The 24,098-nt window shown below is 58.9% G+C and overlaps 1 protein-coding gene across 12 annotated transcripts; it reads left to right on the top strand.

Moving 5' to 3' along the window:
- Positions 1-1,103: 1,103 nt before the first annotated feature.
- On the top strand, positions 1,104-23,191 carry Adamts10 (ADAM metallopeptidase with thrombospondin type 1 motif 10). Of its 12 annotated transcripts, none has more exons than XM_078035414.1 (26): positions 2,503-2,669; positions 4,791-4,893; positions 6,116-6,301; positions 6,495-6,841; positions 7,186-7,342; positions 8,820-9,037; positions 10,851-10,934; positions 11,033-11,178; positions 11,546-11,589; positions 11,719-11,824; positions 11,912-12,058; positions 12,216-12,357; positions 15,097-15,204; positions 15,646-15,791; positions 15,890-15,953; positions 16,722-16,824; positions 17,055-17,188; positions 17,282-17,405; positions 18,965-19,045; positions 19,130-19,293; positions 19,401-19,527; positions 19,614-19,743; positions 20,153-20,357; positions 20,580-20,756; positions 20,832-20,991; positions 22,478-23,191. In XM_078035414.1, the coding sequence occupies exons 3-26, from the start codon at positions 6,214-6,216 to the stop codon at positions 22,585-22,587; spliced, it is 3,312 nt and encodes a 1,103-aa protein (XP_077891540.1). In that variant the 5' UTR covers positions 2,503-2,669; positions 4,791-4,893; positions 6,116-6,213; the 3' UTR covers positions 22,588-23,191. The 12 variants fall into 12 exon arrangements, with proteins under 12 accessions (XP_077891567.1, XP_077891578.1, XP_077891588.1 ...); XM_040290509.2 differs by lacking the exon at positions 2,503-2,669 and adding an exon at positions 2,758-3,026; XM_040290510.2 differs by lacking the exon at positions 2,503-2,669 and adding an exon at positions 3,070-3,825.
- The last annotated feature ends 907 nt before the right edge of the window (positions 23,192-24,098 follow it).

The following is a 24,098-nucleotide window of genomic DNA, read 5'->3' as shown; positions in this document are numbered from 1 at the left end:
AGAGGTAGAGTGCTGGCCTCGCACGCTGTGAGGCCCCAGGGTGGGTCCCCAGTACAAAACAAAAGGGGGGGAAAAAGGGAAAGAAATATCCAATCTCTCTCCATGCCTGAGCTTTGGGACGCAGGCCTGCGGAGCCTCCCTCAGTGAGCGCCAAGTCCCCACGTAGATATTGCAGAACATCTTCTCCTCCAGCCACGGATAAGCAGAGCTGACTTTATGCCGGGGTCAGGAATGACCTTGCTGTCTGAGCCAGACCGCCCTGAATGCACCAGATCTCTGGGCTACAACACCTCCCCTCGCAGAGCTGAGATGCTGCAGGGAGACCAAGGATCCACAAATCCAAGGGTTCCACAGAGTACGTCAGGTAGTGACTCCTGGTGGGAGTAAAGTAAACAGGGAAGGGAGAGGAGGTGTGGAGGGGGTGATATTAAATTGGGAAGGGGGGGGGGTCAGGGCAGGGCTTGCCCAGGGGGTGATGCTTCAGTCAAGATGTGAAGGACTAAAGAGCAGCCTAGAGGGCCACAGGAATTCAGAGGCAACCTGGGCAATGTCACAAGGCCCCACCCTCTCCATTAAGTAAATAATCCAATCAAGATGCAAAACTCTATTTCCCAGGATGCCCTGAAAAAAAGATTCATTGACTAAGAATAGTATGGCCTTTCCTACACCTGACGGCACAAGCCAAGCCCCACTCCATCCAGACAGGAGGAGAGAGACCCCAAGGGAACTCTGCAGCTGTGGCAGAAAGGAGGGGGGACAAATAAAGAGTCAGAGGCTGTGTGTGTGTGTCTTTTGGTTTTGTACTTGGGATTAAACCCAGGGTGCTCTACCACTGAGCTACCTCCTCAGCCCTTTTCAGCCTTTTTTTTTTTTTATGTTGAGACAGGATCCCACTACGTTGCCCAGGCTGGCCTTGAACTTTCCATTCTCCTGACTTTGCCTCCCAAATCACTGGGATTTCAGGACGGCACCGCTGCACCCAAAGTCCAAGTTTTGCAGATTAATTATAAGATTTCTTAGCTGGTAAGTGGCACAGCCTGGAAGGGCCTGGCTCAGAGCAGTCCTGAAATTCCCACTGTGGTCTGGAGGCCGTCCATTGCCACACACGGGACAGGTAGCTGGACCAGCCACTGGGCCCAGAGAGAAGGCCTTGAGCGTCAAGGGCAAACTGAGAACACAAGGGCAGCCACCTTCTGATGCAGCAACAGGGATCTGGAAGGTGGCCCAGGGCTGATCCCAGGAGGCTCACGGGTGATGGAGGTATGTCCAGCAGAGGCCAGGGACAGCGGACTGGCTCCTCAGGAGGGGCTCAAGAGGCTCTCCGCAGGGAGCCCTGGGAGCAAGGACCAGATGCCTCTCTGGTCTGGGGCTGGAGTCCAGAGAGGCTGGGGTAAGGTCAGGGGTGCGGGAGCTCCAGGAATGTGGTGCTTATGGAGTACCTGCTGTATCCAAGAGCTCTACAGGCTATTCCATGTTCAAGGGAAGTGAAGGGGGCGAGAGTGCTCCCCGGGGTCCTGGCACCTGCGCAATGTGTGCTGCGCAATGTGTGCTGCTCAATGGAGCCCCTCCTCCCCTCGGCCCTGCAAGGGTGTTATTAGCCCACACTCTGCAGAGGTCAAGGCTTCGCCCACTCTCTGGGGGCCTTGCCTGGTAAGTATCTGGAATTGTGAGGTGCAGGGGTGTGTGTGGGGGGGGGTGTTACTGTCCCCTCCCTCCTTATCCAGGCACCAAGAAGCCCAAGAGAAAACTGGCCACCTGGGGCTGGAATCTCAACCCTGCCCCTTCATCCAGGTCACCCTCATTCATGTACCCACTCCTCAGGGTCTGAGGACCCACCCAGGGGCAATCAAGACCCAAAGGGGATCCCCTCCGGCCTCGGTTTTCCCATCTGTGAAATGGGACCAGCCTAGCCCACTCCACGGGAAGGAGTTAAAAGACCTGAACCCGAGGGCAGGCCCAGGGCAGGTCAAGCCCTCAGAAGGCGCTCCAGGAGGGCGGGGCCAACTGGCATTTACTCACCAGCCCCAGGCACAGAGCCTGGCACACGGGAGGCGCCCCATAAATGCTTGTTTGAGAAAGGACCAAACCTCAATAAATAACAGCTGTTGTTGATGCTGCTGAAGCTGGCGAGGGAGTGGGCTCTCCCCTCCCCCACCCGCCGCCCGATCCTGCACCCCCCTCGGGCCCCATGCCCCCCGCACGGCTCCTTCCCCTCGCTCCCACCGAGTCGGCCCCTTCCCCGTGGCCTCGCGCTCGCATTTAAATTCCCCCACCATCCCATCTCCGCGGCCCTGACCCCCGCCCACCCGCTCGGCCTGCCGCCCCCCCCCCGCCGCCCCCTCCCCACGCCGCGCCTCCCCGGCCCCCCACGCGCCTCCCCGCGGCACCCCCCGGGCAGGGCGCGGGTCGGGCGCAGCGCGGCGCTCCCGGGTCCCTCCCGGGTCCCTGGCCGGGCTCCAGCCCGCGGCCCAGGCCGGGCGGCGGCGGCGCTGGCGGGCGGGGCTTCTGGCCGCGCGGTTTGGGGGTTTTTTATAACCCTGGCGGGCGGCTCAGGAAGTGCGTCCCCGCGCCCCCTCCCCCGGCCACGCCGCCGCGCTCGCTCCCTCCCTTCCTGCGCGCGGGGCGGGAGACGGCGGCGGCCACGGCGGAGCGGAGGCCCCGCGGCGCAGGTAGCGGCGATCGCGCCCTCGGGGCGGGCGGCGGGCGGGCTGCGTGGCCCCGCGGGACTGCGTGTCGGGGGCCGGCGGGGTGGCCGCGGGCCGTGGCTCCCCGTGCTGTCCCGCCGCGCGTGTCGCGGCGGAGCGGGACGTCCCCAAGTGGGCGCCCCCGGGAGCCAGTGGGCGCCGGGGTTCGGGGAGCGCCGTCGGGTTTGCTGTGTGTGGGCGCGTGTCCACCCACGTAGGTGCCCAGGGGGTGCGTCCGCTGTGTGCGTCGGTGATGTCTTTGTGCGCCTGGGGGCGAGTGGCCGCGATGATCTGGGCGGGCTGTTTGCCTAAATGTGAGTGTAAACCGGTGTGTACACATAGGTAAGTGTCTTCTGTGTCAGTGTCCAGGCGTGTGTCTGGTGTGTCTCCAAGAATCTGTGTCTCCCTTGAGTGTGATATATAAATGCCGGGGGGTGTGTGTGTGTGTGTGTGTGTGTGTGTGTGTGTGGTTGCAGAGTCTAGGTTTGTGGGACTTGCAAGCTGGCCTCCAGTTGGGGTGTGTGTGTGTATGTAAATGTGTGTACGTGTCTGCTCATAGGCCTGTGCGTCTGTGTCTGAGTCATCTGTGTGTATGTGAATTAGTGTGTGTCTGCATGCGTAGGCCGGACTGTTTATATGTGTATGTCTGTGTGTAAATGAGGGTGTAGGTGTCTGTGCACATAGGTCTGGAAGTGTGTAGTTGTGTCTGTTTCTCTTTGTGTGTGCTAGGGGTCCGAGTGTGTGTCTGGGACGGAGGGGGTCCTTTGTGGGTCTGGTGTGCCGAGCTGTGCTGGCTCTGCAGGTGTGGTTGCCCTAGGGTGTGTGTGTGTCGCTGCCAGTGTGTGTTTGTGTCTGGGTGTGGGAGTGGTGCCGCCCACTTCCCCTGAGTTGGTCACCGACTCTCTCAGGGTGTCTCCAGGGGTCGGGCTCAAGACTCAGGGCCTCTAATTAGCGGCTGGTCTTGAGGCCCAGCACCACCCGCTCCTCTGCAGGCTGCAGTGGGGCCTTTGTCTGCCTGGGTGCAGGGCTGCCTCCAGCCTGCCCAGCCAGATGTGCAGACTCAGAAGAGGCTCGCTGACCCGGGCCCACAGGCGCCTCTGCCTGCCAGACATGACCTCGGCCTCCACATGGAGGTCCAGTGGTGCGTTTGCCCCGGCCTGGTGTGGGAGGTCCAAGTGTGGAGCCACAGGTCCCTCCAGGAGCCCTGGGATGGGACGGAGCCTCAGTTTCCGGGCTCTATCTACAAGGCATTTCCTCCTCAGTGTTGGCCCCCTGGGCTGGCAGCCTCCCTCCTGCCTTCTGGAGTAAAAGGCTTGGGGGGAAATGGCCAAGCCTAGGTACACACACACACACACACACACACACACACACGAGGTCACACATATACACTCACAGGGTCACTTCCATACAGTAATGCGCACACACAGCCCCAAACAGTCCTTGTAAAGCCCTTGCTGACTCCCTGTTGCCCACCAGGCTTGAGACCCCTCCTAACACCATCCCTGGAGCCTCATCTTCTCCCCCACACCCACAGTGCCCTGGACTGTCACACCTCCCAGCTGCCCCTGTCCCTGCCATGCCCTCTCCACACCCCACTCCTCCCCTGCCCAAGCTGAGTCCTTCCATCTCTCACTCCCCACCTGAGCCAGAGGCACAGATAGGCTGGGAGGTCGGGAGGTGGGGCCCAGCTTCAGAAGACAGCCACGAGGACTGAGGCGTGATTTGGGGGGAGGCAGGAGAAGAGGACCAAAGAGAGGTGCTCAGGAAGAAGATGTGGTACCAAGCCTGCGCGGTGCCGGAGAGGAGAGAGGCAGGGCCAACGGGAGGGACGGGGAGGTCCAGCTTTACTTGCGATGCCCCCACCTGGGGTGGGCAGGGGGTTACGCAGCAGGGGAGTCAGCGCAGCCAGGCAGGATCTTGATTCCAAGGAAGGAGTAGGGGAGAAGGCACAGGAAGAAGGACCTTTGGAGTTGGGGGTGCATCATGACAAGGTCCGAGGGGTGAGGAGGGCTCAGAGAATCCTCAGCCACCCTGAACTCTTCACCCAGCACATCACTGAAGACAGCCCGGTTCCTCTTTTTTGTCCCCCCTGCCCGGGCTCTGCAGAAAGAGCAGCTGAAACCCAGAGAGGCCCATGTAGAGCGCAGCTCAGGGAAGATCCGATCCACACGCAAGGGTTCTCCCCGCGCCACAACGGAACCCCTGAAAGGTAACAGAAAAAAACAAGAACAGGACAGAACATGGAAAAATGTCTGAGTGAGCACCCCATCACTGGAGGGGTCCAAGCATCAGGGGGCATGTGGGCTTCTCCTTCAGCATCTCCGAGGAAACCTGGCTCCCCTCCCTCGCAGCCAGGCTGCCCTGTTTGGGGATCGACTCTCAGACTTGGCCGGACTGCAAAGAAAACAAGACAGTGTGTGATTAAGGGGGATTTTGCACGGAGGAGGAGGAGGGCGGAGACGAGAGGGCGTAGGGGAGGAGGGCTTGGCACAGGGTGGTGGCCCAAAGTGGTGTCTGCAGCAGGCTGGCCTGGGGCAGAGGCCCGAGAAACAGAACTGCCCGGCAGGCCTGAATCTGAAACCAGAAGCAGGACCAGGAGCCAGGCTGGAAATGTGGGCCGGAGGAGAGGCCTCGGAACCCGTGCGAGGGTTTCCAGCCTGCTGGTGAGGTGCCGTGCTACCCCGGGCAGAGGATCTGAACGAGAGAGAGGTGGCAGGGAATTCGGGGGCAGGAGGCCCTCAGTATGCGCCTTGGCTTTCATCTGCACTGACCAGCACCCGGCCTTCCCTGCCCTGGCTGAGCCAGGCTCCTCCCTGCTCCTCCAGGCCTTCCCCTTGCCCTTCCCTGCCTGGTGCACCCTCTCCTGTCTCTTCCCACACTCGCATCCTTCAGACCTCATGTCACAGTCTGAACTTGTGTCTCTCCATTTACTTGTCTGTCATTTCCAGGAGGTCCACAGAGCCCCAGGAGGGATGAGGGTCAGTCCATATCATGTGCAGCTGCCGTCCCCAGCCCCCTTCCCCAGCCCAGCACTGTCATTATCCAATAAAGGAAGGGCTACCCCTTTCTGGCCATGTGACCCTGGGCAATCTCTATCACCCCTCATTTACAAAAGGAGAGTGGGGAACGGGGACCTCATAGTTACTTTGGAAATGAAATGCCACGGTGTGCAAAGCCATGCTGGCACACGAGGGGGCGGGGGTGATGCGCACAGGGTCCTGGTCCCTGCCAGTCAGCTCTGAGTGTAGGGAGGGTGGGGAGAGGGACTAAGTGAGAAAGGACATTTGGGATCTTCACATGGGGATGTGCCTTGACCATCCTCAGGTGTGGGCGTGAGTGGCTGCAGGTGCCTGTCAATCTGGCAAGGGGCCTTGGCATTGGCTGTGCTGGGCAATAAGACCAGGTCCCCTCCTGCCCCGGCCCCCCTCCAGGAGCCCAGTGATGCTGCGCAGGCTGTGAACGGGGAGGGCAGCACTGCGGAGGCTGCCAGCAGCCGGGGCCGGGAGAGACATGTGGACACGTAGCCCCTATGGCTTCCGCCTGCCAGATCCTCCGCTGGGCCCTCGCCCTGGGGCTGGGCCTCACCTTCAAGGTCACACATGCCTTCCGATCTCAAGGTAGGAGTGGTCCAAGGGTGGCCATGGGAGCAGGAAGTGAAGGTGGCCAGGGGGTCCTGGGTGGAAGGGCCGGGGTTCATGTAGGTTTAGCTCTGCCGTCAGGGATCTGGATTGGGGAGTTGGTGAGGCCAGTGTCACCTACTTTAGGAGCTAGGTCACAGGGTCAACCAGAGCCTCTGACCCTCACCCACAGATGAGTTCCTGTCCAGTCTGGAGAGCTATGAGATCGCCTTCCCTACCCGCGTGGACCACAACGGGGCACTGCTGGCCTTCTCGCCACCTGCCCTCCGGAGGCAGCGCCGGGGCACAGGCGCCACAGCCGAGGCCCGTCTCTTCTACAAGGTGGCTGCACCCAGCACCCACTTCCTGCTGAACCTGACCCGCAGCCCCCGTCTACTGGCAGGGCACGTCTCCGTGGAGTACTGGACCCGAGAGGGCCTGGCCTGGCAGAGAGCTGCCCGGCCCCACTGCCTCTACGCCGGCCACCTGCAGGGCCAGGCCGGCAGCTCCCATGTGGCCATCAGCACCTGTGGGGGCCTGGTGAGCTGAGGATTCTGGGAAGCAGAGGGAAATGCCCACACTTTTTTGGAAGTTGTGAAAAATACCTTCTAAATGTAGATCAGCCAAGGAATCCTAGTGGGACCTTTTCTAAAGTAGTCAGAGCTACTGATAATCAATACTTTGGGAAGGTAGCTAAAGCAGTACTTAGAGGAGAATGAGTAGCCTCAGGTCAGGCTGAAGATGAGTGATGTGAACATCATCTCAAGAAATTAGAAAAGTAATAGTGAAATACACCCAATAAGATGGAAGGATGGAAATGGCAAAGACTGACCTGAGAAACAAGAACCTGATCCGAGCTTTCTCTCCCACTTCCCTGCCCCCAGCATGGCCTGATCGTGGCGGATGAGGAAGAGTACCTGATTGAGCCCTTGCAAGGTGGGCCCAAGGGTCCCCGGGGCCCAGAGGAAAGTGGCCCTCATGTGGTATACAAGCGTTCCTCCCTGCGCCACCCCCACCTGGACACAGCCTGTGGAGTGAGAGGTACACCTGGCTCTCTGGGAGCGGGCAGAGGGGCCACACATCATCCTTCCCCTGAGGTAGAGGCCGGCAGCAGTGCGTTTTCATCCACAAGGTCAGCAAGCAGCTCCCCCACGGGGAAAGGGGAACTGTTGAGAAGAAGATAGGGGCCTGAATTCCGGAGCTGCACCCACCTGCAGGCAGTGGGGCAGCAGGATGTTGCAGCCAGGTAGCGGGGCCTCAGACAGGAGCCCATCATGCCATCATCTGCTGGCCCAGCCGTCAGGCAGCCAGACAGGGGGCGGTGTAAAGCCGTTCCATCTCTAGGATTAGTGTCTCATCAGACAGTTAAGAAGTCGGGTGGTTGTATCAGACCCGAGAAGGGTTCCGTCAAAATGCATCAGAAGGCCTCAGGTACGGAATTGTTCAAAAGGTCAGATTTGCCAGGCACGGTCATCGCAGCTTCCTGGGGGGTGCTGGTCACAAGTCTGAAGCCAGCTTGGGCAACTTAGCGGGATCCTGACTCAAAATAAAAAGGACTGGGGATGTGGCTCAATGGTAGAGCACTTCCTAGCATGTGCAAGGCCCTGGGTTCCATCCTCAGTGATTGACAACCAGACCAGTAGAAGAACCATTCACCACCAGACATCTAGAGAAAGGGAGAATAGGAGAACTATATAGTAAGTGGATATTTGCCAGCACGATTGATCATCTAGTTAGAAAACAGATCGATGCTCAGTGGAAAAGCACAAGAGCGAGATGGTGAATGAGCTGAAGGATCTGACAGTCTGCGGATGGTATACCATGGCAGACATAAAACCACAGTCAGAGGTACAAGGAGAAAGTTGGGGAGTGTCACGATTTGGTCACTGAGACATTCTAGCTATAGTGTGGTCAGGCAGTTGGGCTGTTCTAGAGCCAGCCTGGCCTGTTGGCCGGTGCCTTGGTTGGAAAGTTGCTGTCGGAAGCCCAGGAAGTTACGCAAGCACCCGGTTCAGACGGCCTGCTCCCTGAGCGCTCCCTGCCCGTGCGCTGGAGCTGCAGGATTGTCGGAGAGTTGTGCCGTCATAACGGTTGTTATGGGACACTGGGCAGTTACTCAGCCAACCAGCTTGGTAGTAGGACAGCTGTCCTAGTGTTCCGGTAGCCACTTGGGCGAGGGGGTGGTCTGGTTGCCAAACAGCTGGACTGTTGTACAACCAAACCGTGGAGTCGTCACACTGTTATTCAGCCTAAGGGTTTGACAGAGGGACGGACAACGGCGGTGTCGGCCCAAACATTCAAGGAGTGGGTCACTTCAGAACCAGATAGAGAAAGGGTGGTGAGCAGCCTGTGGGGCAGATGGACCCTCAAAGAGAGAACAGGCAGGAAAACAACCAGGAATCGTCCACCCAGACTGTGGAGCGGAGGCACAACCAAAGGGGCTTTGTAGACAGAGGTCAGCAGCTGAGTGTCCCATCAGCAACGGGGGCTTAATGGCTTCACTGGGCCCCCCCCCCAGATGAGAAACCGTGGAAAGGTCGGCCCTGGTGGCTGCGTACCCTGAAGCCACCACCTGCCAGGCCCCTGGGAAACGAGACAGAGCGAGGCCAGCCGGGCCTGAAGCGCTCCGTCAGCAGAGAGCGCTATGTGGAGACCCTGGTGGTGGCTGACAAGATGATGGTGGCCTACCATGGGCGCCGGGACGTGGAGCAGTACGTGCTGGCCATCATGAACATTGTAAGTGCCTCCCCCTTCCTGGGCATGGGGCCCTGGGGACCGGCGGCCGAGGGTCAGGAAAATGGCTGTCACTTTCCCACTCCTAGTCCCTGATATGGGACCAGAGCAGTAGGATGGAGAGGGACAGGGTGAAAATCCAGGACTGCCATCAATGAGGAAAGGCTGAGAGCAGGTGGCCTGGAGCAGAGGCAGCCTGCAGGGACCTAAATCCCAGCTCCGTGGCATTTACAGCCATGGAGACTAAGGCACAGAGAGGTCAAGAGCCCTGCTTGAGATCTGACACAGGAGCCAGAATGGTAGGTCCTCTGGGCATGTAGGTTCTGCATCCATGGATTCGACCCTCCTCAGCTGTGTGCCCTCACTCAGCCAGCTACTGCACCCCCTGCCTGGGCTTACCCATCTGTAAAGTGGGACAATAGTGGCACCCGCTTCATAAGGCTAAGGTGGATTCAGAGAATTGATAGGCACTTAGAACAGGGCCTGGCACAGGGTAGGTAAGTGTTTGCTCTGTATAATAAGAAGCATGCAGCTTGCAGGTACTCGTGAAGGTGAGCAGGACACTCGCAGGCACACATCTGTATGCATGCAGAGTTCTTGCACAAGCGTCTACCTATCAGTTCATAGGGGATGGCTTCCCTCACCCACGCTCAGATACAGCCATCCCTTGGTATCCACAGGTGATTGGCTCCAGGACCCCCCAGATACGAAAGTCCTGGTGTTGAGGTGCCTTATGTAAAATGTCAGGTGTGCATAGCACCTCCGCACATCCTCCCAGAGACTGCAGCTCACCTCTAGATGACTTAGAGTGCTCTATACCAAGGATATGCAAAGTAAAGAGTTGTTGTTCAGGGAATCACCCTAAGGAGAAGAGTCGTATGTGTTCAGTTCAGATGCAGGTTTTTTGTTTTTTTTTTATCTACTATTTTCTACCCATTGCTCTTAGTCCTAGATCTCAGTCACGGCTGTTGACTTCACCTAGCCTCAATTTCCACAGCTGTAAAATGGGGCTACCCTGCACCTCCTGCAGAGGATCATGGGAGGGAAGCCGTGTAGAGTGCTTGGCACTAGGAGGGCTTGATGAATGGGGTTCTTGTTTCACTGAAGCAGAAAACAAGAGAAAGTTGAGCAGACAGATGAATGGCCCAAATGTCGACATAACATCACCTCTGACACCCTGTGTCCTGCCCCGCCCTGGGCTCCCCTCCCTCCCTTGGGCTTTCTGAGTTTCCTAAAACCTGCCTGGATTGGGGGGGGGGGTTTCCAGGTGGGATGATGATGGCCCACACTCCAAGGTCCCTGTGCAGCCTGCCTTCCACCACTTGCCCATTTGCCCCGGGACCACTTCCTCCTCCCCTGACCACCATCTCTCTGCTGCCCTCACAGTTCCACCTTCCAATATTGTTGCTTAAATCGGTACCTCCCACTGCTGTGGGATGAGCCAGAGTGCATATTCCTCGGCTGCCTCTGGGCAAATACACTCAAGGCAGTGAGGTGGGGGAGGTGAGCCGGGGTGAAAGGACAAGTAGACAGATAAGCTCAGACAGGATGTCACAGAGACAGGAGGCAACCCAGACGGGAATCCCACTTAAGGTATGGCCAGCTGTGTGTCCTGCAGCCTCTGTGCCCCGGTTTCCTCATCTATAAAGTCGGGATGAAATGGTTCCCAGTCAGGAAAGGACACATGCCCCAGGCTGCCCCGGGCCCAGCCACACCAGGGGCTTCACGAAAGCAAGCTGCCGTCGCCGTCTCTGCCTCCCGCTTTCCATCCCGGGCTCCTCTTAAGACTCCGTCTCTCTTGTTTCTTGGAGGTCAGGTTGCCAAACTTTTCCAGGACTCGAGTCTGGGAAACATCGTTAACATCCTGGTGACGCGCCTCATCCTGCTCACGGAGGACCAGGTGTGGGGGCGGCAGGGGACACCCCAACCCTCCCAGGCACGCTGCCTGCCATGCCCAAGGTGACAGGCACCCGCGCCCCTCTCTCTTTCTGTCCCCAGCCCACCCTGGAGATCACCCACCATGCCGGGAAGTCCCTGGACAGCTTCTGTAAGTGGCAGAAATCCATCGTGAGCCGCAGCGGCCATGGCAACGCCATTCCGGAGACCGGTGTGGCCAACCATGACACAGCGGTGCTCATCACGCGGTGAGGGGCGGGGAGGACCCAGGACTTGGGCCCAGGGAATGAGTGGACTGAGGGACCAGAAGGGTCACATCTGCCGTGGGATGGAGGGGACGGGAAGGCTGCCAGGAGCCTGAGAATGTGGGGAGGGGGCTGCTGGGCCACCTGGGCCCTACGCATACACTCACTCACCCTCCCGGTCAGTTGGAGTCCCTCACGTACCCCTGCACCCCCAAGGCCAGCGGATTGGCTTCAGCTGTGTGCAGCATGAAGCTTGGGGTGAGAGGCAGACAGTGCCTCCCAGGCAGGACTCACCCCCCAGAGCTGGGCACGGTGGCGCAGGTGGCTCAGGGAGGCAGCCCTGTCCCCTCACTGCCCTGTCCTTCCACAGCTATGACATCTGCATCTACAAGAACAAACCCTGCGGCACACTAGGTACTGGAGTCTCGTGGATCCTGGGCCTCTGTGAGGGGGTCCCTGACCCTGGGGTGAGACCTGGCAGGGTGGCCGGGGCAGCCAGCACAGCCCTGGGCCGCCAGCCTGACCCACGTGCCTGTTTCCCAGGCCTGGCCCCGGTGGGCGGGATGTGCGAGCGGGAGAGAAGCTGCAGCATCAACGAGGACATCGGCCTGGCCACGGCGTTCACCATTGCCCACGAGATCGGGCACACGTGAGGCCAGGGCACTCAGGAGAGGGAGGATGGGGGGAGCTGGGAGGGTCCCTCAGCGCCCCACGGAACCGACACCCCTCTCCCCAGATTCGGCATGAACCACGACGGCGTGGGGAACAGCTGTGGGGCCCGCGGCCAGGACCCCGCGAAGCTCATGGCCGCTCACATCACCATGAAGACCAACCCGTTCGTGTGGTCATCCTGCAGCCGAGACTACATCACCAGCTTTCTGGAGTGAGGATGGACCCACCCGTCCCTCCCAGCGGGTCACAGTCACACGGGGGCAGCTGTGGCAATCAGGGCTGCTCCTCAGGGTCCCTGCCCAGCCAGGTGCGCCCCAGAGCCCCTGGCCTGCAGCCCCTGGGCATGATAGCTGTTCTCCTTCCTGCAGCTCCGGCCTAGGGCTCTGCCTGAACAACCGGCCCCCCAGACAGGACTTCGTGTACCCAACGGTGGCCCCCGGCCAGGCCTATGATGCAGACGAGCAGTGCCGCTTCCAGCACGGAGTCAAATCGCGTCAGTGTAAATACGGGGTAGAGAGAGCCTTCCTGCTTTCCTTCCTGGGAGGGGAGGGGGCCGCGGGGCGGGAAACCCCACCACTGGGCACCCAACCCGGGAAGTGGGGGGCGGGGGAGCCAGCGAAGGGAGGGGTGAGACCCGAGGGAAGACAGAGGTGCCTGGGGTGTACAGTGCCCCAAACAGCCAACAGTAGGAACGAAAATGAGATGCCGATTCTGTGGCTCCCTGATTGGAGGGCTGGGCTGGAGGGACCACCTTCTGTTCAGCACGTAAGTGCCACCCGCAGCCTGCAGCAGGACCAAAGGCCCAAGACCGCTAAGTGGGGAGTCTTAAACTAAACACCCAGACTTGACGAAAAGTCTCCCTAGGAGTGAACCACCTACCTCACTCGGAAAAGAGGCGGGCAGACCCTTCCCTCATCCCCACTGACCATCTCCTGGCTGCCTGGCTAGACAGGCTCTGAGCTTCCTGACCACTCCCCACTCCCTGGAGGCTCAGACTCTCAAAGCTCCATGCGCAGGAAGTGAGCTAGGGCTGGGCTCAGTGGCACTAGAATCTGAGCAACTCACAAGTTCAAGGCCAGCCTCAGCAAGTTAGTAAAACCCTGTCTCAAAAATAAAATAAAAACGGCTGGGGACGTAGCTCAGTGATAAAGCGCCCCTGGGTTCCATCCTCAGTACCAAAGGGGAAAAAAAGTGAGCTGGCCCAGTGCGGGGTGGAGGGGGGGCCCACTCCCAGCTCCCCCAGAAAGCCAGAGACTCGCTGGCTTCCTTCTCTGGCCGCTAGACCTCAGTCACGGCCAGCTCCTCGGCTGTTCACCTTCCTCAGTCCCCGAACATGCTTCCTGGATATCCTCAGGCTCAGCCCTAGTGACCCCAGGCCCAGCCCCAACCCTCCTAATGCTCCACATGAAGGATCTGAGTCTGCCTGGCCATAGCCAAGATAATGTCCTGCCAGTGCAGAGCAGAGGGCCAGCAGCTGTCACAATGCCCTCATTTCCTCCCACTGCAAGACAAGGAGACAGATCCCGGGACAGTGCACATTTACTTGACATTCTCTTGCCCTCCAACCCTCACTTGGCTGGTAATAGCCTCTAATGAATTCCTAAGAAGTTCTGAGGCTAGGCCTGAATATCTGCCATGTCCTAAAAATCCTAACAATGATAATAGCTGATATTTACTGGGCACTTACTATGGGCTGAACACATGATTATATATCATCTCATTTAAACCCCTCCCAATCCTTTTATCCCCAAGTTACAGATAGAGAGTCTGGGCCTAAGGAGGATGACTTACCCCAGGACATAGTTCAGCAGAGCTGGGATCTGAACCCAGGTCTCTCTAGACTCCGAATTTTATAAAGGGAGGTGGAAAGGGAGAGGAACTGTCAGAATATCAAGCTTGGGCTGGCACTGGATATGAGTTGAATTGAACCTTCCTTTCCTTTTTCAAAGAACATCTTTCTGGCCCTCCTGTCAAAGACAGGATTTACTTACAGCATGTTAAATGGCCAAGATATAGAAAGAGCTCAGCCTAACACCTGGGTCAGGGATCGTGTGCTCATTAGTCCCCAACAGCAGGGCATTTATGCAAGGCTGTCCGTCTTGTAGATGAGGAAACTGAGGCCCAGAGAGGGGGAAATGTTTTGCAAGTCAGTGGTAGGACTGTCTCCCTGAGTGGCCTGGAACTCACCATATACGCCACAGTACCTCATGCACGAGGAGAAGGTCAGAAGTGGGACTGGGGCTGAACTGGTGCAGCATTTTTAGAGATGGCCAGGAGGACACAAGCCGAGTAGGTGAAGCCAGACAACCAGGCCGGGTCTTCAGAAGAGGAGTGTCCTCTTTGTGAAGGACGAAGGCAGGGCCTCTGGAGGTTTGAGGAAGCGTGTTTGAGAACAACTCATCTCCCAAGAGCGGACCCTAGTAGGGTACGGTCTCACATCATGCAGTCCAATCCCAAATCTGCAAAGCTTGGGAGGACTTAGTTCAAGTCAAGAATTACGGAAGGCGTGGGCTGGAGGGAGTGAGATTTGGCAACACCTGAATCTAGTGGGGCTTCTCCCAGGATAACAACCTAGATGAAAGGTCAAAGCCACTCTCTGGTACCTGTCCAGCTTCCATGGTGGGGACCAGCTGTCAGTGCCTGGGCCAGCCCAAGACAGGAGATGGTGGTCCTGATTTTTTTACCTGGGAAGTAGAGAAACACCCCTGTGCCATCCTCTCGAACCTTCACCCTCCACAGTTTAAAAGCACCAGGGGCTTCTCCAGTTCAGACCGGGGGACAAGAGAACCACCCCCTGGAAAAAACAAAAGATGAGGCTTGACCAGAGCCACCCACCGCCCAGGCTTGGTTCCTCACAACCGCTCTGCCTACACTTCGCACACCCCATAAAAGAAGAGGGAATCCCTCCTGTCCCTTCCTAGCAGGTCCCAAGTTTACCCAGCCTCAAAGGTCTGGGTTAGTCTCCAGGTTGCCCCCTCCTAGTTCAGGGACCTTGCCTGCTGAACCTGGATTTTCTTCCGCTAAAATGGGGCTAATAATGTTCAAAGGAGACTGTGCCCCTCATCGGTGTTCCATAAGCACAGCTTACTGACAGAAGTCCCAAGCCATGCCCCCAAAGGGGCTCAGTTGAGTCGGGAAAACTCTGGGGGCCCGGCTCCGGGGCTGCAGTGAGCAGGACGCTGGGTCCTCCCGGGCCAGGCGGGCTGCGGAGGGAGGGTGTCGAGCCTGAGCGGGCACCTCGGCCCGCAGGAGGTCTGCAGCGAGCTGTGGTGTCTGAGCAAGAGCAACCGGTGCATCACCAACAGCATCCCCGCCGCCGAGGGCACGGTGTGCCAGACGCACACCATCGACAAGGGGGTGAGCGCGCACAAGGCTGGGCCCCGCCCCTCGGTCCATTTCCTGCGTAGGCCACGCCCCCGCCTTCTTCCTGCCCCCCCGCCACGCCCTCCGCCTGCAGGTCCCGCCCCGGTGTGGCCGTCCATCTCGGGCCACGCCCCCTCCGCCTTTGGTCTCAGTGCGAGCTTCGCCCCGCCCCGCGCTGGTCCTGCGCTTAGGCCACGCCTCTTGCTTGAGCGCTGTCCGGCTCCCTCGCCACGCCTCTGGCCTCTGCTCGAGCCCGGTGCTACCTGACTGGCAGCTTCTTCAGACCCCGCCACTGTCCATCCCCTTCCGCCCCATCCTTGAGGGACGGGGACTTGTGCCTGGGTCATGGGGGAGTCGTGGGGACGGGGCCCTGAGTCCAGAGCCTGTGCAGAGCAGGACTCTGCCCTCTCCATCTCCCCCCAAACCACCACCCAGTGGTGCTACAAGCGAGTGTGTGTCCCCTTCGGGTCGCGGCCGGAGGGCGTGGACGGGGCCTGGGGCCCGTGGACCCCGTGGGGCGACTGCAGCAGAACGTGCGGCGGCGGTGTGTCTTCTTCCAGTCGCCACTGCGACAGCCCCAGGTCAGCCCTCAGGACATTTTCCCAGGAAAACGGGGGACCCCTGCCCCTTGTCGCCCCCTGTCGCCCCATCTCTCTCCTGTCTCCCCCATCCCTTCCAGGCCAACCATCGGGGGCAAGTACTGTCTGGGCGAACGGAGGCGGCACCGCTCATGCAACACGGAGGTGAGTGTCTGGGACTCACACTTGAGAATAAGGGGACACCAGCCCTCAACCCTTGGGAGCGGGGGTCCAAGTGCTTCAGCCGGCTGCCTGCCATCTCCTCGGGTACCATGCCGTGTGTCCCTTCCTTTCAACCTAGCTTCCCTCAAAGAGCCCAGCCACCCACCTCTGTCATCCCAGAACCTGGCCGACTTCCTCTCACCAAATCTGGGGGCCATCTTTTGTCTTCTGCTGTGCCTTGGTCTGACCAGAGATCTGCACACATCTTTCTGGGCCCTCCATGATCGCATCCCTGAGGGGCTTCTCTCCACAATGTCTCTGCTTTTTGTTCCTTAAATGCTGGAGTTACTAGGGCTGGGGTCCCGTGTACGGATGAGTTTTAGGGGGACACATACAGAGGCTTGCTAAAGAAGGTGATGTTCAGAGGGCAGGAAAAACTTCTGGTGAGCAGTGACCTTCCCAGACCCCCACCTGGGGATTCTCGAGTCCGCAGGAAATCCACACACCCCTAGCATTCATGAGGAACTCGGCACGTGCCTGTTCCATTTACTCTAGGCTTCCTCTCTAAGAAGGCCCCTGGTCAGAAACCAGAACCCAGGCATCATCCCAGCTCACCCCTCCCCTGTGATGACTCATCTAGACACTTGATGCCTAGCACAGGTCTCACCTGGACCATCCCAGCCTCCTCCCTGGCCTCCCTGCCTCCAGGCTCAATCTTCCAACAAATGCCTCTCTGAATGTCACTTCTCTGCCCTAACTTCCTCCATCCAGGACTGTCCCCCTGGCTCCCAGGACTTCAGGGAAATGCAGTGCTCTGAATTTGACAGTGTCCCCTTCCGTGGAAAATTCTACACATGGAAGACGTATCGAGGAGGTGAGTTGGGAATCCCAGGGCTGTGGGCAGCGGAGTGAAGCTGTGGGGGCATGCAGCCGTGCGTGGGTGCTGAAGGCATCATGGGGTCTGCCTGGATCTCCCCCTCCCCAAGGAAGCAGAGTTCCTGGGATGTGCTGGGTGGAGGTTGGCCTGGGCACCGGGGGCCTCCACTCCCACTTCCCCGCTGCCCATGGCATTGGGTCTGGGTCTGATGGGGCCGTGCCCCCCAGGGGGCGTGAAGGCCTGCTCTCTCACATGCCTAGCCGAAGGCTTCAACTTCTACACCGAGAGGGCAGCCGCTGTGGTGGACGGGACGCCCTGCCGCCCAGACACAGTGGACATTTGCGTCAGCGGCGAGTGCAAGGTAAAGTGGTCTCCTGAGGAGAAGGAGCGGGCAGGTGGGGGGACAGGAGGGCATCTCCGTGACGCCCACCCGGTCGCTGCGCTCTCTGTGCAGCATGTGGGCTGTGACCGCGTCCTGGGCTCCGACCTACGGGAGGACAAGTGTCGCGTGTGTGGGGGTGACGGCAGTGCCTGCGAGACGATCGAGGGGGTCTTCAGCCCAGCCTCGCCTGGGGCAGGTGAGGGCTCTCAAACTCCCCACTTGGGTTTGGTGGCGGGGACGGGGCTGACGTCACTACAGCCAAAATCAGTAACTTCTTAGACTCTAAGGGCCCCATGGAGTCCTGGGGGCACAAAATGCCCCAGATCAGGATCAGGAAGGGCCCTGGCTGCTGCCTTGGGCTCTGGTGCCTAGACCCCGCCACCAGAAGTCTCCGGGCCTGAAAACCCAGATCTCCTCTCTCTGCCGTCCTGGGGCCCTCAGGCTGCGTCTGGCTGGGGAGAGGGGTCATTCTCCGTCCTGTGAGCCAGAGGAGCTGGGGAGCTCTCTGTGCTGGCAGGAAAAGGCTTACTTGGGGAGGGGACCCTGGGGGCGGGGGTGAACACTCTTCCTTGCTCCTACTGGGGATAAGGGGTCCTAAGGAGGGGGAGTCAGGAAGCCTAGGAGGGCTGGGAAGCTGGGGGCTCTGCCGCAGGGAGTGTGGCGGGATGGATGATGGGGCTGGTCATCCGAGGCCACGCACAGGCCAGCAGGAACAAGTTGCAGAACATGAGTGTCATCCCCTGGGCAGGGCCCCATTGGGCTTACTTAAGGCAGCTGGTGTCAAGAATGAGACGATGTGGTGACATAGCTAAGAAGGGGCAGTGGAGATGGGAAGAAGAGGTAAAATGAAGAGGAATCCAGACACCAGGGTGGTAGGACACGGCTGATCGTGGATTGGGGATGGGTAGTCAGCGAGGATTTTCAGATGTCCAAGGGGACATCTACGTGACCCCTAGTAGGCAATAGGCTGTCCCCAAGATGGAAACTTCCAGGGGAACAGGAAAGTTATTGAGTTGGGACACAGAGAGACTGAGGAGCCCAAGGGACATTGAAGTGCCATCTAGTGGGTCAAGGAGAGAGAGAGAGGGAGACTGAGGGTCCTTAGGCCTGAAGACCTGATCGCAAACCCTGGGGTTCCACGGAGCCATGCAGCTCCTCCTGCGGTAGGGGGTTGGGTTAGGGATGTTGCAACCTGGCAGAGAGGGAAGGTGGAGCTCACAGGGGACTGTGTGGGGTCTAGCCAGATAGGCCAGGACTATGGAATGGTACAGGAGGGCAAATGTAGAGGGCTCCTAGGGCCCAGGTAGTCAGTGGTGAAACCTGCTGTACACCTAGTTCTGAGTGCCAAAATTCTACCCTGTCACCCTGTGTGGCAGGGTCTCAGTGGCATCTGTAGGAACCAGGGGGCTGGATCAGATGATTTTGGTGATTTGAGGGGCAGGAAGATTTGGGTTCAAATCCACCCTAGGGAGGGTGTGGCTCAGTGGTAGAATGTCTGTTATGTATGGAGCCCTGGGCTCTACCTCTATCCCTCCCGAATGTTGGAAAAAAAAGAAATTCCCAACTTAGACACTGCCTAGCTGTAAAACTCAGGCCACTTGCTTAGTTTCTGACCTTCAGTTTTGTCATCTGTAAAATGAGTACGGTGACATGTGTACTTCACGGGATGCCGTGCAAGCCCTCAGCTGGTTAGCAGCACCATTAGGGCCAAGGATGAGGGGGACAGGTGGGTGACATCAGACCTCTGCTGTCCAGGGTACGAGGATGTCGTCTGGATCCCCAAAGGCTCTGTCCACATTTTCATCCAGGACCTGAACCTGTCCCTCAGTCATCTGGGTATGCGGAGGTGGGGAGATGGGGACTGTGGGTCCACAGAGGTGGGCAGCCTGACTAGAGTTCTGAGCCCTGTGCTGTCCCCAGCCCTGAAGGGGGACCAGGAGTCCCTGCTGCTGGAGGGGCTGCCCGGAATCCCCCAGCCTCACCGCCTTCCCCTGGCTGGGACCACCTTTCACCTGCGACAGGGGCCAGACCAGGCCCAGAGCCTAGAAGCCCTGGGACCCATTAATGCCTCTCTCATCGTCATGGTAACATTGGGGTGGGGTGGGGGGTTACAGGTGCAGGAGAACATTAGCATCTTTTGGGGATGGAGACTCCACAAGATCCTTCCATCGGCTGCTCCCTGTGCCCCCAGGTGCTGGCCCGTACAGAGCTGCCCGCCCTCCGCTACCGCTTCAATGCACCCATCACCCGGGACGCCCTGCCCCCCTACTCCTGGCACTACACACCCTGGACCAAATGCTCAGCCCAGTGTGCAGGCGGTGAGGCCAGGGTGGGCCGGGGTGAGTGCGAGGCACCCAGCCTGCCGTCCTCTGACGGGGCTGAGCGGGACTCTCCCCTCCCCCAGGCAGCCAGGTGCAGGTGGTGGAGTGTCGCAACCAGCTGGACAGCTCCGCCGTAGCCCCTCACCACTGCAGTGCCCACAGCAAACTGCCCAAGAGGCAGCGTGCCTGCAACACAGAGCCGTGCCCACCAGAGTGAGTGTCCACCTGGAGGCAGGGTGGCCTGGGGTGGGGCAGGGTGCTCCCTGGGGTCAGGAGGAATGCTCCCAAGAGGGTGGGAGCAGGTCTATGCAGGACTGCAGTGACAGTGGACCCAAGGTCAAGGTCATGGTGCTCCTTAAGGTGAGGGCTAACGCTGGATGGTTCTGGGGTCAGGACGATCATGCTGCACAGCCAGGGTAACAGTCTGGGGAATCAGGATGATGCATCTCCCTGCCCTCAGTCGGGGTGCCCAGTGATGCGATGCTCTCTCTAAGTGCATCTGGAGCCCTGCCCCATTCTGTAAGATGCTCACTGGCAGGACTGGCATCGGCTAGAACACGAGGTCCAGGGTTGGGGCCCCCTGCCCCAAATACTGGCTCAGGCCCCTCCTGCATCCCAACAGTTGGGTGGTGGGAAACTGGTCGCGCTGCAGCCGCAGCTGTGACGCGGGAGTGCGCAGCCGCTCCGTCGTGTGCCAGCGCCGCATGTCGGCCGCCGAAGAGAAGGCGCTGGACGACAGCGCGTGCCCGCAGCCCCGGCCACCGGTGCTGGAAGCCTGCCATGGCCCCGCCTGCCCTCCCGAGTGGGCCGCCCTGGACTGGTCTGAGGTCAGCTGCCCCTTCCCACCCGCCTGCACCCATTCCGCTTCCAGGCAGAGAGCGGGCAGGTCCTGAGATGCCTGTGGGTGGGGCTCATTGAGGCTCTGTTCCACGGGCCAGGTACCCTAAGGGACCACCCTCGACTGGCTCAGTTACCTGTCTGTCCACTCCACTCCTCCCACTGGGTCAGCCCCCTGCCCACCCGCTGAGCATAAAAATCTCCAACTACAGTGCACCCCAAGCTGCGGGCCCGGACTTCGTCACCGCGTGGTCCTTTGCAAGAGCGCTGACCAGCGGGCCACGCTGCCCCCCACGCACTGCCCGCCCGCAGCTAAGCCGCCGGCCACCATGCGCTGCAACCTGCGCCGCTGTCCCCCAGCCCGCTGGGTAGCGAGTGAGTGGAGCGAGGTAGGTGGGCACGCCCTAGGGGACTCAGGAGAGGGCAGGGCCGAGGGCCGTCGGCTCAGTGGCACCTCTCCCCAGTGCTCCGCGCAGTGTGGCCTCGGCCAGCAGCAGCGCGCGGTGCACTGCACCAGCCACACCGGCCAGCCGTCCCGCGAGTGCACCGAGGCCCTGCGGCCCCCCACCACACAGCAGTGTGAGACTAAGTGCGACAGTACGCCACCTGGGGACGGCCCGGAAGGTATGTGGGCGACAGACAGAGGAGCACAGGAGAAGGCAAGGGGGTCCTGACAATTAGTCGCAGAGCTCCTAGAGCCCCTGAAATGCTCTCCTCTGTCGCTGCCAGGCCATCTGACATTGTGCCCACCCTGCAAACACTTATTAGGTGTCACTGTGCTGAGCATTTTAGGCATTGACCCTCTGAGCACTCAGACTCAGCTCGTCCCCACACTCAGCCCGTGAGCTTTACCCTGCTCATTTCCACCTGTTCTCTCATCACCTTGCATTTTTCCTTTAAATCAGAGTTTCGCAGTCTCAGGCACTATTGATGCGTTGGGCCAGGTGATTCTGTCCTGTGCTCTGTAGGATGTCTGCAGCATCCTGACCTCTCACTAGATGCCAGTAACAAACCCGCTCCCCAATTACGACAAGGAAAAATATCTCCAGATATTGCCTACTATGGGGGAAGGGACAAATTCTCCTCCCCTTGAGAATACTGCTGTTATACCACAACTCTGTGTGTGTGTGTGTGTGTGTGTGTGTGTGTGTGAATGGAGATGGGAGGTCTCACTATGTTACCCGGGTTGGTCTTGAACTCCTAGACTCAAGTGATTCTGCCTGAGCCTCCTGAGTAGCTGGAGCTACAGGCAGGTGCATCTGCACCCAGCTGTAAATCATGTTTGTTTTTGTTTGCTTGTTTGCTTCTGCAGTACTAGAAGTTGAATGCAGGGCCTTGAGCATGCTAGGCATGCCTTCTACCACTGAGCCACACCCCCAGCTCTTTTTAAATTTTGAGACAGGGTCTCAGTAAGTTGCCCAAGCTGGCCTCAAACTTATGATCCTCCTGCCTCAGCCTTCCAACTAGCTGAGATTACAGGTGTACGTCACCGCACCAGTTTACACATTTGTGATAGACAGCAATAGATTTCTTATTCCAGGCACTGGAGCCAAACTACAGAGGTTTGCCTCACATCACTGTGCCTCCATTTCCTTATCTGTCAAGGGGTATGAATGATGTCTTCACTTGGGCGGGATGCCTCATTAGGGAGATGGAACAAAATGACCAACGTGAAGCCCTTTATTAGGACAGGACCCTGCTGTGCTTCACTGGCTGCTGTCCCGTGTCATGAAGAGAGATTGTTGAATACCATGAACATAAAATACACAAATGCCTGGAACTGTGGCCCAAGTTTATTAAACTTGGGAAAGGAGTGAGCATTGTACACAGATACTCTCTTCTGGGTGGCATCAAAAAGATAACTGAGTAGGAAATACTTTTCTGGTTAATGATGTATCCAAATCAGCCCCAACCCCTGCACACTCTAAATCCTCAAAACAGCCTAATGACATACGTACTCTTATAAGCCCCTTTTGACAATGGCAGAAACTGAGACATAGAGAAGCAAAGTCAGTGACCAGAACCCACAGTCCAGACAGTGTAGGCACCCCTGCTGGGAGGGACACTAAGACCTGATTTCTCCTTTTCTCTCCCCCTCAACCCCCCGCAGAGTGCAAGGATGTGAACAAAGTCGCCTACTGCCCCCTGGTGCTCAAATTTCAGTTCTGCAGCCGAGCCTACTTCCGCCAGATGTGCTGCAAAACCTGCCAGGGCCGCTAGGGGGCGCGCGGCACCTGAAGCCACACCTGAGTGCAGGCTGAGGGGGTCTGGGCCAGAGAGGGCCGGAGGGGGCCGAGCTGGGAGGGAAGGGTGAGATGGAGTTGGAAGTTATTTATTGGGAACCCCTGCAGGGCCCCTGGCTGGGCGATGGAGAGGGGCTAGCTACTCCCAGCCCCTCACCTAGTTCATACTGAGACCTCCTCCAGGGTGGGTCTGGGAAGGGGACAAAGTTCACCCCAGGGCCCTTTGCACTCACCCTCACGGAGTCCCCAATGCTCTCCCACCCTTTGATGGGAATATGTACTGTGAAGAGTGGAGGTGGGGAGGGGGTCTGCGGGTGCCCTGCCCCCCAGCGCTGGCCTTCCTGTCCACTCGGAGCTGGGGGGAATCTGTGTCTACTATGGGGGAGGAGTTCAGCACCATCTCCCTGATCCCCTCCCCGTTAACTGACCCCAGGGGAATGTCCACCCCAACCTCTGCTCTGCCTGCCCTGTGGGGACCCCAACATCCAGGCCACCCTCTTCATGGTGCTACAAGCCCTACCCTGGGGCCCACACACTCCTCACCAGGAAGCCCCACATAATAAAGTTCTGTCTTGTGTAAATTTCTGTGCGTTCCTAGATGTGTGTCGGTGTGCGCGAGTCCCGGCCAGCGCCTGCCCGAGACCAGAAGAGGTCACAGTTCTTCAGGGTCATCCACAATGAACTTAGGGGACTTTTACCAACACAAACAAAAGCCCAGAATTCTAGGACAGAAGTACAGGAGGTTATGGAGGTTCCCAAGGTCACACCCCTGACAACCCCAATGACGTAGGGTCCTCCTGCCTGTGGACCCGTCAAGTTGCCCCAATTCCTGGAACTTGCTCAGGAGATTCAAGGAGAGACAGGCTCCTTCCCAAATGTGGACACTAGGAGACACCCCACTGGACACCTAGGAGGGTGCAGCAAAGGCCAAAGATGGGTTTGAACACAGGTCACTGCCCCCTCAGCCACCTCCTTGTTGGATGAGGTGGGGAGGAGATTATCCCCTGGAATTGTTATTTCCTCTACTAACAAAAGACCAGGGTGTGGTCTGCTGATTTTCCAGAGACCAAAGCCTGGGTCCAGGCACTGCCAAGAGAAGATGCCCCATTTTACAAGAAGAAGATGGGAAATCAAGTCCAGGAAGTGGCAGAGCCGGGGGGCTGCAGGTCCAGATCTCACACCCAAAGTTGGAGGCTTTTCAGGACACCTGGCCCCGCATACCGTCCACCCCACTGCCCCTCCACGACAAAGCCGCATGGGCCCCTAGGGCTGTACGCAGGGAAGACCAGCAGAGGCTGATCTGGAAGAGAGTTTATCAGAGCAGTTGCATCTAACATGGCCCTTTCCCTAGTTTTCAAAGGAGATGAGTAATCCACATGCTTCCAGGATCACCCTGCAAAGGGTGGTCGGCCCCGCGGCCAGCAGACCCGAATGTGGCCCCTGTCCTTGAGATGGAGAAGCCCCCTGTCTGGGGTCTGGCAGTGACTG

This window comes from Ictidomys tridecemlineatus, chromosome 2 (assembly GCF_052094955.1).
Source record: "Ictidomys tridecemlineatus isolate mIctTri1 chromosome 2, mIctTri1.hap1, whole genome shotgun sequence".
Classification (NCBI taxonomy): Eukaryota; Metazoa; Chordata; class Mammalia; order Rodentia; family Sciuridae; genus Ictidomys; species Ictidomys tridecemlineatus.
This window is presented reverse-complemented; position numbering and strand designations above follow the sequence as displayed.